The sequence below is a fragment of the Anabas testudineus genome, chromosome 9 (genome assembly GCF_900324465.2).
Source record: "Anabas testudineus chromosome 9, fAnaTes1.2, whole genome shotgun sequence".
NCBI lineage: Eukaryota > Metazoa > Chordata > Actinopteri > Anabantiformes > Anabantidae > Anabas > Anabas testudineus.
This window is the reverse complement of record NC_046618.1, coordinates 7,327,347-7,344,668: the sequence shown is the minus strand read 5'-3', so window position 1 is coordinate 7,344,668 and position 17,322 is coordinate 7,327,347. Positions and strand designations below refer to the sequence as shown.

Sequence of the window (17,322 nt, the reverse complement as noted above, 5' to 3'; positions counted from 1 at the left end):
CTGAGGTACTGTACATTATAAAGACAAAAAAGCCGTTTAACAACCTAACCCTGAACAACACGCAAGACAGGAATGATCTGAAGCACTTGGAACTTTATTTTACCAGGAGGATACAACTTGAAGGGCTTGACGTGGAATAATATAACAATACTAAGCGCTGGAGAGCAGAATAACAACACTTTACATTTGGTTGGACATTACGGTTTATGGATACATTTCAATTGTTGCCTCACTTGTTGCATTTGTTGTCTGTTTCATCACGGAGGGGACGAACGTGCAATCCATACATGCTAAAGGCCTCTGTTACAATAAAATGTCAGATAAACTCATCACCAAAACAGGATTGTATAGTTAAATGTTTTCGTTTTGGAGAGCTTCAAATGTGTTTTGCTTGAGTCAAGCTTCTGTCAATAAAGTAGGTTTTCTTGTTAATATTTTATAAAACAAAAACATTGCATTATGAAATATTAAGCTGTGACATAATGTTTTTCACGTATGAATAAACACCATTAACAGAAAGTGTCTTTCTATAATACATGTTAGTTAGTAGAATATAATACTGGCTTCAGATGTTGTTGGTAACTCCATTTGGTGTCAGGACCGTCAGATTTCCTCTGGCGTTCTGGTCAGCTTCAATTGCTTCAAAAAGAGATTTGAAGTTTCCCGCACCAAAGCCCTGTAGATAAATTGTTCATTTAAGTCACTGATTCACTTTACTGACCCTGTTGCTATATTTCTGTTGATGAAAGTGTTAATCAGGTAGGTAAGTGGTGCCCTCACCTGATGGTTGTGTCTCTGGATGACCTCCAAGAAAAGAGTGGGCCGATCCTGAACTGGTTTGGTGAAGATTTGTAGTAAATAGCCATTGTCGTCGTAGTCCACCAAGATGTTCAGCTTCTGTATACGAGTAAAATCATGAGACATGTTTTGTCTGTTGTGAGGAATTTCTCCATCAAGGTTTGATTCAGAGTTAGTCATTCATTATTTCATCTTCTAATTCTGTGTATTTTAAACTCGTGACTGGAGAAAAGATTTTAAACATACAGTGAAGTTACTTTCCGACCAAAAACAAACACATGAGGTTCTCCCAGGATCTGTCCTCACAGTTTGTTAGAACTTGTTGTTCTCACCTGCAGGACGTCCAGGTCCTCTGTGATTTTGACCTTGGAGTGTTTCAACTTCTCCCTCAGTTGGTCGTAGTAGGTGTCCGGCACAGACATGAACTCCATCCCGCGCTCCTTTAGGTTGCGAATCTGCAAATAAGGGATTCATAAGAGCGTTGTATCAACATACAGAGTGAAACAGAGTAGACCTCTGTAAACTTACTGCAGTGATAATATCTGAAGTGTTCATGGCAATATGCTGCACCCCTGGACCTCCATAGTACTCCACATACTCCTGTAGGTGAAAATGTTAATTAACCCCAAGTAAATTGTTTTTTATTGTCTAATTTAATGTGCGTACAGTATTGTGTACAGAACATGCCTGGATTTGAGACTTTCTCTTGCCCATGGCAGGCTCATTGATGGGCATCTTCACAGTCTCTTCATAGTTTGCAACTACAATGGAGCGCAGGGCACTAAATTCTGTCTGGAGCTGCTTGTCGTCCACTGACCAGAAGCGATGGAAGAGAAGGTTCCTCTGATACCTGTGTGATCAGGAACCAGCGGAGACAGTGGCATAAATACAAACATCACATACTGACCCAAACACATGCCTCTTTTTATGTAACGTACAATGTGTTAAACCATTTAAAAGCTTTTTGTTTCACTAAAGTGCAGCCTGCTGATGGCATGAGCTTATTCACATCTAAAAACTTCCAGCTGGTGTTACACCGCTCATCCCCGGATTAGCCAATGAGCATGCTTATTGAGAGCACTGCCTTTCCCCGCCTTTTTGTGCCTATATGACAAGATCCAGATGTGTAGAACCACTGGCAGCCCACTTAAGAAAACGCAAAGTCATGCTGATTCTTAGCAAAGTTACGAAAGACTGAGGCACCCTTTGACTCCTCCTCTCATCCACCCCCCTTCTGACTTTTCCTTTTGGATACAGAGTCATGATTAACAGGTACGTTGTCACCACATGTGCTACACTGCAAATTGAGTTGGATCCATTACCATTCCACGACTGGAACCATCTCATTGTCGGGTTGGTTTCCCACAATGTGATCAATAAAGTTCAGCTTTCCACTTGGTCTGCATGGAGGGATGGAAACAAAATCATCAAACATTTCATTTTCTAGTTTCAGACTTGCAGGTCATTGTTGTGAGAGTTGCAGAACCAGAATCATTTTGTCATTTCTACTCACAGTTTAGCTAATAAAGGGTCTTTGAACAGAGGGGGATGGAAACCAGGCAGAAACAGTCCATTGTACCCTGTCCTCTCCACAAATGTGTGAGTGGTGTCGCCATACTGGAACCAAAAAAACAAAACAGAAAAACTCACTCACTCACATTTACAGTATCACCGAAAAGTTCAAAACAACCTCACAGGGTTCATATTTACCGTCTGAAGCACAGCCAGCCTGACTTTACCATTCTCGTCCTCAACAGTGTGAGGCTCCTTTATAATAACTGCACCACGTTCACGGGCTTTCTGTCAGTGGAGAAGGTCGCAATGCACCATGTAAGAAGAATGATTCATTGAAAGAATCTGTTTCCAGTAATCACACAAATCCTCAAACATGACCGAGATTGTTACAGAAGTAGACACAGAGTGAGCTTCTAACATGCAAACCTGTATTACCTGAACCAGGAAGTCACAGTTCTCCACCGTAAATGCAATGTCCTTCACCCCATCCCCATGCTTCACCAAATGATCTCCCATCTCTGAGAAGAAGTCACATACTGTCAGTCTAGTTGCCTTTTATGCTTCTTATCATCTCTAACTGCTTCAATCTCAACATTGTGCTACTTCTTTGTATATGCCAAATAAATTATTCGTTAAATAGATGCAGGGGGATTTTTTTTTAAATTATTATTCTTAGATATTAGCTACTAATATCTGTTTAAAATTTGTGTCATGTGACATCATTTTCACAAAAAAATTGTGAACCCGGTTTCTGATCAGTGCTGTACCTTTGTTTCCAGGGTTGAGGCCAGATGAGAACACATAAATGATCTGTGAAAATATGAAGATTTTACAACCAACTCCTCAAAACAAGCCAATATTTTTGTTTTAGTTGAATTGTTGGACGTCTTCTCATACTTCTAATGTAATCAGCGTGTGATTTTCTTGCTGACATCATTTGTGCTTTCAGGTTTAAAACACTTGGCGTTCTTTACCTTGTCTTGTTTGACTACATGAGACACCACTTCGCGACTGCCTGTCTCCAAGCCCCGATAAGCCAAAGGCTCGAATCCCAGCTTGTTACAGTAATACGATGCAGCCTGTTAAAGACGAAAGGGTTTGCACTCAACAAAAAAGAACAGAGATGTTTCTAATAAATTAAAATTAGACATGACTGCAGCAGAGGTTGCTTTATATTGTGTGACAGTGCCACCCCCTGGTGATAAGTAAGGTTTGACTTGTGCTGCAATACTTGAAAGAGTGAAACAGTATGTGGTCTGGGGATTTTACATGCTGTGTCCCCCTCCGCCCCAATGGAGAACCAATAGTCTATAAACTATAAAGCCACCTCCCAATCAGTTCAGCATGTTGGCGAAGAAAAGAAGCACACTGCGCCTCACAGTTGTTTGTGAGTTAACTCACCTGTTTTGCATTTCCAACCCAGAATGTTGCGTGATCAAAGCAGAGGAACCTGCCCTGGTCATGCTAAAGACAAGAGTAACCACAGCTTTAGTAAGTGAACAGACTTATTTTTAAGCTTTTACTGTTATTAATCATAATACATGTTCCTGTGTGTCTAAAGGGAAAGACAGTTTGTAACATATGTAGAGAAGTGGCATTAAATTCTGAGTGTTAGTGCAGCGCCTACTGCAGCATTATGAAATCATCTCGGTTCAGTAACACAGTAAATATGGTAAGGTTACCTACCTTTTCACCTTTGTCTGTGTATGTTGTCTGCAATCAAAAAATGCACATTGCAAAGTCATAATATCATATATTATGTAAGAAAGTGAAGCAATGCTGGAATACACTGAAAATTGAATTTATTTCTATTCTGCTTCCCGTGTGAGAGACAGTAATGAAATAAGCATTAAAAATAATTTAAAAGTGGGAAAGATAACTCACCATCTTGTTCCTGGTGATCAGACCCGACTGCCAGAATGAAATCTGAATAAATCTGAACCTGAACTTCTGAATTTAAAAGCCAAGGAGGAAGTTTTTAATTCACGCCCATTGGTGAGGAGGAGGTGGTACCGGAGGAGGAGGAGGAGGAGGAGGAGGAGGATGGAGAGTGCTGATGCTTGGCGCACTTTAGCTGTTTATCACCTAATTCACTATGAGTTTGATGTATTGGACTGTGATTCTCAATAAATGCCAAGTTAAAATGTATATGCCAACACAAATATAATTTTGTTTCACAAATATCAAATTTGAAAGACATGAGGTATTTAATAGTCTCCCTGCTTCATTATATAATTAGATGTGGTTATGAAAACTGTTTTTCTGCAAGACCCAGAAAGCTGTTTGTCCACACATGCTTAGAATGCATTTTTCTACTGCATTTTTCTACTGCATTTTTTCTAAAGCTGCATTTTTCTAGAAGAAGAAGTAGAAAGCCCACATGTTAGTATTTAGCGGCGAGAGGAGGGTCACTCATGCAGGCCTCTGATTGGCTCACGGGGATTGAACTGAATGAACCCTCATGGGCATTGAAATGCTCTCTCATCCCTTAGATCCTCAAAATGATTTTGATGTTTCTATAATGTTCCTTAAGTGTGATTACTCCAGTTAAAAAGAATAACATGTAAATCCACAATGTTGTGACAAAATGATTTGGCCATTTTAACAAAGTGATCAATAAGTAGAGAGTGTGCTCGTTCTAGGGAGACTGTAACGGGTTGAGCTGGTGTAAAGATGCAGCTGACAGGGCTGAATCTGTGAATTGTCAAGACTGTGTGAATATAATAAAACACTAAAGCAATAAGAAAGATTTTGTGAGGATGTAACATAAATTCTGACTAGTTGTCCACCGTCACACCAACCACAAGCACTCACTGGAGTGGATCACTACATACTGTATGATAACATTGTCTGTGGAGCCGTTTCCTCACAGTAGACACAAACACACACCACCAGTGAGTTTACCAGAATATCCTGCAGTAATGCAGTATTACACGTAGGATCTGGGTTTTAGCATAATTGGAGATTCTCAGTCATTCTGTTCAGTGTTCTCCCAGAGGTGTTTAACTTCAGTTAAATAATCTTCAAAGAACAAGTCCATTTGCCACAGAACAAAGTCTTTGGGTTTTTCTAGTTTACTACATTTAATTTGATCATGTCTGGTATAACTTTGCTCCTCTTACAGCTTTCCAAATGTGTCATCGGCTACTATGTTATGTTCCATAATCAAGTTTGTAAGTGTAATCGAACACCTCCTTTGCCTTGTACCCATGTATGTCATTTGTAAGTTGCTTTAAATAAAAGCGTCTGCCAAATAACTAAATGTAAATGGATAGAATGAGAAAAAGCGGTGACTCAGGTTGTCACCAAAATACTATACTTATAAGATTACCTCATCATTCTCCTTTGATTTATACAGGTCTAATTTCCATCACGCATGTGACAGTTTGCTTACTTTCAATGCTATAGATTCATTTCTGTATTTAATCACCTTCATGCTGGTGTTTATTAAAAGTTGTACTTTTAATATTTACTTTTTAATGGTCCATTGAGCAGGAATCAGGACCCGTTCTGACTGGAGTCCACTCAAAGCACATCACTCTTTAATGAAGCTATTGAAGTTCTTTATGGAAAACAGCCCTGCTGCTAATGTAACTTTGTTAGCGGTGTGTTACGGCTCTGCATTCCAGTAACAGCTCACTATCCACTAATGAGTATTGCAAGCCCACCCCTCAGAGGTCCCACTGCGACTGTTCCTGAAGATCTTTGTTTTCATGCTGTTGCCAAGAGGTTTTCTGTTGTCATGGGATGCAGCTGCACACAGGCAGACAGAGGAGCACAACATGGTGCATTAAATAATTACATCAGAGTTTTGAAACAGCGATTAGATCATTTAATAATACAGGACGTTTAGCTTGTAGTTCTTTAAGCATCAATAGATACAGTTGCCCTTATGTTACATTCAAGTACTGCTTTACCAGAACAAACACAACTGTAACAGGTGTTTGGCTTTTAAGTACATCATGTTCTCATGTGCTTGAAATCCCTGAATGTTCAGGGATATATTTTATCTGGTGAAACCTACGTACATTGCTGTTGCACCACATTGTTTTTAAGTGTCATCTCATACATGATGCTGCATTACACTAGACTGCAAGACTAACTCCTCTGGTAATCAGCCTCTCTAAGGACTAACACCTCAGTCAATTAGGCCCTTCCCACGCCAGAACACCTCATGTATTTGTAGTAGCTCGGTTCAAGGGAACACAACAGCTGTCAGGAGAAGAGGCAACAATGACAGAATTATCTTCTGAAATAAACCCTCAGATACTGGTGAACGGTGGACACCAGCACCAGCAGGATGATGCTGCCACAGTCCAGGAGCAGATCCCCACTGTCAGTCTGGATACTGAATGTTCAAAAGACAGCGCTGCAGAAAAGGAGGCACAAGCGAAGATGCAGTCTCTTTTGCAACAGGTACGTAACCAGGTCAGATTGCAAGCGGGCAAGAAGGCACCAAAGAGCAGCATCATGGAGCTGGTGCAGAGAGTCAAAGACAGAGAAATGGAGATTGCACAGGTGAGCGCTGACCCTGATGGCAAAGATGTCAACAGTGCGGAGCAGCAAAATGGTGAACTGTTCACAGATGAGAATGAGGATGATGTGCATCTGAAGGAGGAGGAGTTGTGTGCAGTTTTTGAGGAAAAGCTTGAGGCTAGTAAAAAAGTCTTAAGGGATGAATTTGAGGTGCAGATTTCTCAGATGAGGAAAGAAATGCAGGCCTACACTGACCACGCTCTGAAAGACTTGGAGTGTAAGATGCAGAGCTGGAAGTCGCACTGTCAGCAGCAGACACATCCCAAAGAACAACAGGAGAGCAAATGTCCAGACAAGAAACAGAAGCCTTCAGCAGCTCCATCACTGGCAACCAGGAGGGGAAGAGTGCTGACTCGTACCATGACTGCCATCCTCCCTAAGACATGTGCCCCTGTCATCATTGGGCCACGTGCCAGATCAGAAACACTGACCTCCGCGAAGGGTGAAAGCTCTCGTCTTCTGCCGAGAGATCCAGCGTTCTACATACCAGGAAACAAGCCGTACCAGAGCCACAAGCCTCTGCCCCCAGCCTGCCGCCCACTGCACCAGCGCAAAAAGCATGTGCAGGCTAAAACAGGAAACTGACTCAGCTTGGGAGACAATGGAAATCTCCATCATATATTCAACAGGCCAGATAAGAAATAAAACTGTGAGCATTCAGGTCAAAATGGTGACATTTATAAAAAAAAGAATTGCTGTTGTTATTGTTTATTTCCCACATACCTGCAACACTGTTTTCAGTTTGTGTTTTACTGATTGGCCAGTTGAACTTGTGGAAATTGTTATTTCAAGGGTAAAAATATTAAAGCGATTTGTGAGAAGAGGTTTCTTATTCACTTCAATGCAGTCAAGACTTCAAACAACTTTAACTGGGAGCCAGAGAAAAAGCAGCTTGACATAAAATTTAAATTAGTAGAGTAGAATGATTATTTAAGTCTGAACAGTGATTTTAATCCCTGCTGGTTTTACAGTTGATGACATTTCAAAAGACATTAAATCAGCATGTTTTCAATATTCTTTTTTTAGTACTCATTTCTCAGAGAAGAAAAGCAAACAAGAACCTTCATGTAGCGTTGTAACTTACACTTCAATCAGTAAGTCTTTGGTTTTATATGTGAGCATATGTATCTCAGTGTCACTTAAAGAAAAAATTGTGAACATATGCTTTAATCATCTTCAGATCACATTTCTGCCATGTTCACTGTGTTACAGTCATGACACCAGGAAACCTCGTAGGTTGCACAAATTGACCAAAAGATGGCAGCAGTTCATTTAAATGGGTTCACAAGAAGCCCATTCAGACAAACCCTTCTCCTTGCAAGGAGTTATGAAGCAGCTTTATTGCACTGTAGCTGCAGTGAAGCTATGCATGCAATTGCCCAAATGCCACCTGCACAACTCAGTGAAAGGGTAGAAATGCAAGCAGCCATTTATTATTTGCACCAATCTGACCTCATGTTTATGCTTTTTAAAAGTGACCCTGCTTAAAGGTTATAAAGGTGTTTTACATTCACAAAATTGTATAAGATCATTGTATAAGATAACACGTATGGTGTATAGTACCAAGTTAGAGATCAGCAAGTTTGCCGCCCCCCCTGTACATTCCAAAAATGTACAGATTGCTGCTGCTCCCCAGTGGCCAAACATTGGGCTGCATCATAACTATCAGGTCCCAGGAAAGAAGATGCATAACTACACAAACGTAAACAATATAGCAGCGAGAGAGAGAGCTTCTACACTGTGCAAAAAACGTCTAATAAGAATACATTTTTAAAACGATGTTGCTTATTTTTCTTATTTGAATATTCTCAAGTGTATCTTAAATGCTTAGACAATAATAAAAAGTCACTACATGTATTCTGGTTCATACTGGTTCCATTTTCACATATTTTATTTACAAGGGTTCAAACATTTCAAAACTCACATTTTATTATATTTTTCTGAAAGTGCTTTCTTCCTGTTTATGAGCGGCGACACCCCATGTTGCATGGGTGTAACTTGTGCAATAAAGGTGATCTGAGACCTTAGCGCCTGAGCACTTCCAGCAGCTGAACTGGCACTGGGTTCAGCCAGTGACAGGAGATGCTTTTAGCCCTGAAGCAGGCAGAGGAGTCGTGTGCCCAGAAGCGGGTCTTACACAATGGTTGGGATAGAGAAGGATGTGAAGAGGATCTTTGTGTCCAAGGGATGATGAGTCCTGAGCAACCATATCCGGAGGGGACGAGAGCCCAGCACATTCAGGACTGGCCAAGCCACGCCATCCTCGGAAGCAGCATCTCTCGCCTAACAATATCCATCAGCAGCAGGGCCTATTGCTATGCACTATGCAGCAGGTCCCGGGTCCCCTTCTTTGAATTATTCATCATAGATATTTAGATAGATAGAGAGTTGACATATATTTCCACATGTGTGCCACATATGTTAGAGGTTTGACCCTGATCTTTACAGTGCCCTCTACATCCTGTCATAGATTTTTTTCAGCTGTCTAAAATCCTCTTGGTCTAACACACAGATACAGTTTGGGGTTCAATGGGTGGAGTGGACGTGATCTTGAAGACCAGTGAATAACAATGGTGCTGGGGGGTGGGGGTTTCCATTTGAAAGCCTTGATTTCCTAATCACCTCTTGAAATGTGCCAAAAGATAATGACATTACCATGAAAACACTGATCTCATGTAAATGCAGTATTTTTCTAGGCTGTTGTTCTCAAGGTCTGGACAATTACAGTGAGAGGCCACTTCCAGGTTAAACTAGACAGATTACCCAGTCAGGCTGATTTCAACAGGGATCCCTCAGCAGATGTGGGAGCAATTTGCAGTCATCATATAGGGGTGAAGTCAGGGAGGCAGACTGCAGTGTTGGTGTGTATTGGGCACTTTTGTAAGGCATGATTAGACGTGTAATACCTCAGCATTTGAAAGAGTGTATTGATAAGATTTGTGGAGATTCGGCTTAAATTTCCAAGGTCTGTAGCGTTCCATACATCTCTATCAGCACACATTCAAACAAAGAGAAAGCGACATGAAGATAAACGTGGCTGTATTTTGGTAAAAGGCTTTAGCTTGTTCTTTTTTTTTTTACATCCGCAACAAGATTATGGTCTCGATTAAGTGTCTAAAAAATGTTAATGCTAGTATAGTGCTGTGTAACCGTGAAAAATATTCAACACAGTCTTGTTTTCTGACCAACTGTGCTGTAAACAAAGATGTTCAGAAGTCAACTAGCAAATAATCCCATTTAAGTGTGCCGAACCATAAAAATTATGAATCTTTAATCACTTAGATGATTGATTGATTGTCAGTAATGTTATATTAATAATAAGTGCTCATTTGTTTTAGATTGACTAATTAATTAATGGACTGGACTTCAGGCAGCTTCTTTAAACCGAATGCAAACACGTTCGTTTGTAGGGAATTGCTTTTTATTTGAAAGGATCTCTCACTTTAGGGGCAGTGAAGAGGTGTGACACAGGTGAGACAAAGAAAATCTGCATTTTAAAAGTCTCAACAAATATTGAGACATGGTATTAGTGAGAGAGGCTGGTCGGGGCTGGGGGCAGGAGGGGGGGCACTGCTACTTGCAGTGGTTTCTGTCTAAGGTTGGACTGACTTGTTTTGATGGATCAGTAGCTCCGCTGTCTAGACGAGTTGTTGTTGTTCTCAGACACTTTATGTTATTAACAGTACACTGAAAACCTTAATCCTCTCGGGACAGTTTCTCATCACTAAGCTGTCAATCCCTCACTGAGCATGAACAGGACTTTTTTTTTTTTTTAATTGAAGTATTTTCCACAGAGTTTTTGTTTTGGGCTTGATGATGCAAAAAAAAAGACACTACGTCGTTGACATTACATCAGAACGATGCTGCTTGTTGAACATTTAACTAACTCTCATTTTGATCAGCCCAAAAGAGACAGCAAACGCTGTCCTGCAATTGATACATTCATCATCCATTACAGGCAACGGGCGCAAACAAATGAACATGCAGCGTATGGAAACAATACATAAATGTCTGTTTAATTGATTCATCTGGGTTGCACAGGCAATTGCTAATCTGATTATTCATTTACAGCACTGTGACATGCTGTGGAACACGTTTTCCAACATTTATCTCGCTGTTAAATTGTTATGCTAAGCTAAGTGCTGCTGGTTAGTACGAGAAACATAATGACACACATTAATGAGCCCCTTGGGGAAAATTGTTGTTCGGACAGCTGCAGTAGAGCAATATCACTTTGAGGTTTCGGTGTCTTGTCCAAGGACACCTCAACAAGTGGAACCACTGAGCCTTGGGTTTGTAGAAACCTGCTCCGCCAACTGATCTTCTCGTCTAACTGTCAGCATAAGAAGTTAATAAACATACTTTCCCAAATCATCATCATCATCATCATTCCCGGTCGTCACATTTGGTTGGAATCAGCCTTCCTGTTTCATGGCAGTGGTGAACTGTGAAAAAGAGACCGAAGCTAATGGTTGGGAGGTTGCCAGAAAATCAGCACTTGCGCCTTCCTCATCAACACCACTGCAGTGCCCTTGAACAAGGCTCTAAAAGACCCCCTGCACCAGGGGAGCTGCTCAGTGGTGAGACCGTAGTTCCTTCATTCAGCTTCCTGCAAGACCCTCAGTGCTTATATAGATAGATAAAGAGTGAAGACAAACACCACGTGTACCACACAAACGCAGGCGAACGTTCCAAACCACCCACCTATACACCGACACATATAAGAACAAATGCGGTGCACGCTTCAACACCCCCACCCCCCTCCACTGAGTCCTCTTTGCTGATTGTTGGGGCTCTGATGGACCCTTTGTGCTCCAGATTCACAGGTGAGACAGACAGGCAGACAGGGAGAGGAGGACATTCAAAGGTCTTTGATCTTCCAGAGAAAGGTTCTGGGCGGATAATAAGTTACGCTCTCACCCCCCCCCCCCCCCTCACCCTCACCCTCCCCCCTTACTGTGCTCTGCATTAAACCAACTAATGGATGGACTGTATGGAGAGATACTTTCTCTAACTGCATCTTTTGTGATACATTTCCCTGTGCTACTGTCGTCCCAGGAGTGATTATGGGAGTGGGGAGTGGATGGTGTGTGTGTGTGTGTGTGTGTGTGTGTGTGTGTGTGTGTGTGTGTGTGTGTGTGTGTGTCTGGCAACAACAGGTGGATGAATGTTGTAGAGAAAGTAGGGTTAGTGTTGACAGCCCAAGGAATGTGTCTGATCTGTGTTTACATGTGCATATAGGCACACACACACACACACACACACACACACACACACACACACACACACACACACACACACATACATACATACATTTGTTGCTGCTTGGGTGGGATGGAACAGCAGGGAGATCTAAAGAGAGGCGAGCAGTTGTGTTGTGGTTCAGATGTCCCATCTGGGTGTGGCAGCTCACACTGACAACAACTCTCGGGAGCAGACACCTGTGAGGGCTGCTTAAGTGTTTCACTCTGAGTTTGGAGGTGCAGACTGATGGTGTAACCAGTGAGAATAAAGGATACGGTGATTTTGTCCATTTTCTTGCTGCCTACAGTAACATTGAAAACAACAATCAATAGATCCTATAGACAAATCTGCATAGTCAAAGCCTGAAACTCATATATGCCACAGTGTGTTTCCCTGTTGTCCAGAAACCATTAAAAACAAATCTGTGAGGCACACGTGCACATGTTCCTTTATTACAATGAACTAGTGAACTAGACAACCTAATGTGCTTTAATACACACCTGAAAACAGTCACTAACAACTACAGTATTTGCTTTCCTCTGAGTAACTTTTGATTAAACTGGTGATGACTAGTTGTTTATAAAATTATACAGCCAAAAAATTTAATATATTTATTTGTAATAATTTCAAATATTTCCAACTTTAGTTGTTAGAGTTGGGTTTAAGATTGAGGGACAGAAAAACAAGGCATATTGGGAAGCACTAAGAAATGAACTCTTGCATTGCAGGTTGCCTGGTGTTTTAGTTGGATTTGGTGAGAAAACATAGATAATCTCGGCCCCCCTACTTTATACTAAGCTGAGATACTGTTGCCATGTCTTATTTAACTCTAAATGCTTTATATATGACCAAAACTACATTTATAAATGGATGCATAACTTGATGAGAAATTAATAAAGAAACAACAAAAGGAACTTTAACTGAATGTGGCCAGTGAATCAAGCGTATTATTCCTGAACTAGAGCATGCAAAAGGCCGCAGGGTGTGTTTTTGTTTTGACTAGAGGCAGCAGCTGTTGGTCAGAACAACCAAAACCAGTACGTTAATGAGAACGTTCATGCTCTGCTCTCCTCGTGAGGGGGGAAAAAGGTTATTTTAATGTCCCTGTGACCCAACATGGTTGAATTCGCTCTCAGAATACTAAGAGGGCCCTGTAAAAGCCCACACCCATGCATTCATAGACGCAAACAGGTCACATAGACCACACACACAAACACAGACAACATTTCTGTGCATTAGAGTCCGGTGCAATTGTTGTTTTTGTGTTGGCTGTGTCCCATGTGTCTCAGCTGGTATTCTGGGAGAGTTATCCCAAAGTGGACTTGCTGCCTAACAGAATCAGACAAGCTGTTGGCCCAGCTCATCTCACTAACAACAACAAGTCTGGCCTGTACTGCATGCATGATTGACTCCACCCTGTTTCCACTGTGTTATTGTCAAAGTCATGTCTATTCTCCAGTGTAAAGTTGAACCCACTAAAAATGGACTTCTTCTGGGATGATCCTGTATCGTTAAGTGATGCAGTACAACCCCACGTTATGGCTTTTATCCCCTCTGTGTCTGCTGCGATTAATCTCTTCATACATGTTGAGTTATACATCCTTCCCAATAGCCTCTGACTATATGAAGAATAATTGTGTATTTAAGCAACACTGCCTCTGTCTGTGTGTGTTGAGGCCCTCACATCCATCACAAAGACCATGCTGTGATCTGGTTTAAGCTCCACCACCCGTCAGATCTGCCCCATTTTGTCAGGGTGGACAATAAGTAACATATGACCTCTCACACACAAAGACATGATGAATCGCGGGGCTTCACATTCTTGCTGTTTCACACATGTTGTTACTTTAAGACGTGGTGCGAGACGGACTCCTATAGCTGGGCTTTTTTTTTTTTTCTGATTTCCTCACCTCGTGCACCAAGTGCCTCGTCAAGCAAAGTCTTGTGCTCAGTGCGCTGGAGCATCTGCAGTCAGACACCCTCCTTCCAACGCTACCCCCCCCCCCCCGCGTCCTGCCCCGCCCTGCACCCCAACAACCGCTCTAACTGCATTCTCTTGTCAGGAGGGACAAATATTGACTTGTTCAGCTGTTCAATTTCTGCCAGGATTACAGCCCTGCTTCCCCACCACCACCGCCGCCATCTCGAAACTGTGATTATGTCCAACAGAGCTCATTACTGTCAAATCAAAGAAAGATCTCAGAAGAGTCACTCGTTGGTAATGACCCTATTATTCAGTGAGCATGTGGGGTTTGGGTGCCGTTACCTCCCAGTAATGGCCTTTTTGTGACTTTTCACTGTTTTGCACGAATTAGTAGGGACTTCATTCAAACTTAAACTTTTTAAACTAAAAACACACCATTAGAAGTTACTGGTTATAAATTAATACAGTCCTTCAAACTGATTGTAACTCGCAGATGATCAAACAATCAAAGCACCACAGTTGATACAGCTGATGGAAGTCACAACTGAGTATTGAATGCACACCCCCAAGGTTGAGCGGCCCTTTGCATAATCCAGTTACAGTCTGGATCCAGCTTGTGAGTCAATAGAGATTAGAGATCTCTTAGTCTGAAGGTGTAAACCAAATGCAAAGTATTCACAACAAAGCTTTAACCTTCTGGAAATACTGAAATAACAGGACGGTGTAATGAAACTCATGTGAAACTACAAGTTTAACAGCCCCGTCATGTGCAAATATTTACATTGAGGATTAGAAATGTCTTTACTTTCTCCCCTCCACCTTTTTGAAAGGAGACTTTCAGAAGCATAACGTTTCACACACGCTTACACACACTCTCAATGAAGCTAAGACATAATGGGTTCATAGAACACATCTTTAATACAGTAGTTAGTTACAGTGATGCCAAAAAAATAAAACATATACATCAAATTGGAACATGTATAGAGTTCCTTTGTCCCGTTTAGTGCCTTGGCTACGCAGACCCCCCTCCAACCAACCCTGTTCCTGTTCCCCAACAACATTTGTGCCATCTGCCTGTCTGCCCCCCCCCCCGACTCCTCTTCACAAACTATATAATTAAACTGCAACACCTTTCCTCCTCTTACGTCCTCCCTCCCTCCTGCAGCCCAGACCTTAACAAACAACAAGCCTTTAGGAGGACACTGTTTGATTTCCCTGCTCACACCTTTTTTTTTTTTCTTTTTTTTTTTTTAAGTGCTTCTAAAACAAAAATAGCAATATATCTGAAGAACAAGAAAAATGCTATGGTATGAAAATACTGTACAGCTTTATGTTTCATCCAGTGTAAAGAAATTTCTATTCAAATCAATTCACAGACACCCCCAAAAACAATGCATGTTCGTAGTTCTGTCTGGTTGAGAACTTTTGAAGAGCAGGACAAAAGAAAAAGACTTTTTCTCTGAGAATTTCAGGAACAGAGTAGCCGAGGAGCTCAGCCAGCTGACTCCAGCTTCCCAAGTCCATACAACATTCAGAGCATTGACCTCTCTCGCTGTGGAGTGGGAGGAACATACAATGGATTTCATGACTGTGAGCAGTGGCAATTCATCAAAAAGTTCATCATCTCTTCTTACCAGCTCTGAACAATGGACACATAAAGTCTGTATTTTTACAAGTGTTCCAGTGGTGGGAGCTGAGACTGGCCTGCAGCCCCACTCCACCTTTCCGTTTGCTCTCTACACCTTGGTGGCCAGAGACTGAACCTCTGACTTCTGAGTCTGGGCACTGAGTGTGGATGACATGGAGCTCATTTGACCGTGCATAGCTTTCTTCAGGTTGAGCAGGCACAGGCACTGGGAACGAAAGCGCAGGTCAAAGAAGGCATACAGGAATGGGTTGAGGCAGCTGTTTACGTAGGCCAAGCAGGTAGCGTAGGGGTGAGCCAGCAGCAGGAAGCGTAAGAAGCCGCAGGAGCTTGGAGCCAGGTTCAGGTAGGAGAGGGCGTCCATGCTCTTCAGCACGTGGAAGGGAGTCCAGCAGATGGCAAACACCACGACCAGTGTTGTGATGATCTTTAGCAGCCGCTTCTTCTTCTGGTCCTCCTTGCGCAGGTTGTTGAAGTGACGAGTGACTGTGCCACCAATGAAGCAGTAGAAGATGGTCATGGCCAAGAAGGGTAGGAGAAAACCCAGTGCAGAGGAGGACAGGCTGAGTCCTGCAATCCAGAGGTACTCATGCCTCTGGTTTATGGTCACCAGGCTGAAATCCATGGCGCAGGTGGTCCTGTTGCTGTTTTGGTCATTCACAGTGGTGCGGAAGAGCAGCGTGGGCACAGCCAGCAGGCCAGACAGCAGCCAAATAGCACCCAAGGATGCCAGCATGGTGCCTCGCGAGCGCAGCCTGCTGCTGGACAGAGAATGCACGATGGCCAGGTAGCGATCAAAGCTCAGGCAGGTGAGGCAGAAAACACTGGCATACATGTTGACCAGAACAACATAGCTGCTGATCTTGCACAAAGCCACACCAAAGGGCCAGTGGTAGCCCAGAGCAGTGTAAACAGCCCACAGAGGTAGGGTTACAACAAAGGTTAGGTCAGCAAGAGCCAGGTTTCCTATGTAGACATCTGCAGCCCGACGTTTAGATTTGGATCTCCAGACGGTGAAGATGACCACACCGTTACCTGACAGGCCCAGGATGAAGATCAGCATGTAAAGGACTGGGATGAGGGAGTAAGAGGGCTCCCACTCTGAGAAGTCACAGGCAGTGTCATTGTCATCATAATACTCATAGTTATCAACGTATTCCCCAGTGCTGGCCTCCATGCTGCAGTGGATAAGATGTTTTTATATAAAAAAAAAATCCTTCTCTTTCAGGGAAAAGAGAGAAAGAGTAGAGTCCTGTACAGGTCCAAGGCTTCTGAGGCGAATCAAAGCAAAAATCAGGGAATCACAGCAGCTGTAGGTTCTGCTGAGTTTCTGCTGATGGGAACCGGAGGAGACTGTGTGTGAGAGTGACTGACTGCCTCCCCTTTTAAACTCGGCCCTCCACACCCCTGGTTCCCTCCCAGGACGACCCCCACTCCTCCCCCCTAGTAAAACATCTCTCAGCCCACCCCCTCCTCTTCTCTCTCACCTCTTCCCAGAGAACTAGGAGCCCCGATACGCTCCCAGGCGTAGCGAGGTCAAACCTTTCTTTAAAACTTTCTTCATTATTTATTTTTAGATTTATTATCATGTTTGTGAAATTAAGAACAAAATTAGAGGAGAAGCCTTAAATAACGTAACTTCCAAAAATGAAGAGTGAAG

The 17,322-nt window shown here is 42.4% G+C and overlaps 2 protein-coding genes across 2 annotated transcripts; both read right to left on the bottom strand.

Annotated features, from left to right (window-relative positions):
• Positions 1-73: 73 nt before the first annotated feature.
• hpdb (4-hydroxyphenylpyruvate dioxygenase b) lies at positions 74-4,260 on the bottom strand. Its single transcript, XM_026342556.1, has 14 exons — positions 4,198-4,260; positions 4,000-4,026; positions 3,715-3,777; positions 3,288-3,392; positions 3,081-3,123; positions 2,749-2,831; positions 2,509-2,598; positions 2,312-2,415; positions 2,121-2,198; positions 1,486-1,648; positions 1,327-1,398; positions 1,131-1,253; positions 781-897; positions 74-676 (listed from the first exon to the last, which is right to left on the bottom strand). The coding sequence occupies exons 1-14, from the start codon at positions 4,198-4,200 to the stop codon at positions 566-568; spliced, it is 1,182 nt and encodes a 393-aa protein (XP_026198341.1). The 5' UTR covers positions 4,201-4,260; the 3' UTR covers positions 74-565.
• Positions 4,261-14,933: 10,673 nt separating this feature from the next.
• On the bottom strand, positions 14,934-17,003 carry aplnra (apelin receptor a). The gene has a single exon (XM_026342538.1). It carries the CDS (start codon positions 16,837-16,839, stop codon positions 15,754-15,756), a length of 1,086 nt encoding a protein of 361 aa, XP_026198323.1. The 5' UTR covers positions 16,840-17,003; the 3' UTR covers positions 14,934-15,753.
• Between the last annotated feature and the right edge of the window lie 319 nt (positions 17,004-17,322).

Coding starts and splice junctions, on each gene's coding strand:
- hpdb (XM_026342556.1), bottom strand. Junction 3,124..3,287: donor ATGTAGTCAAACAAGACAAG/GTAAAGAACGCC, acceptor ATATTTTCACAG/ATCATTTATGTGTTCTCATC. Junction 2,832..3,080: donor CCTCAACCCTGGAAACAAAG/GTACAGCACTGA, acceptor ACTTCTTCTCAG/AGATGGGAGATCATTTGGTG.
- aplnra (XM_026342538.1), bottom strand. CDS start 16,839: ATGGAGGCCAGCACTGGGGAATACGTTGATAACTATGAGTATTATGAT.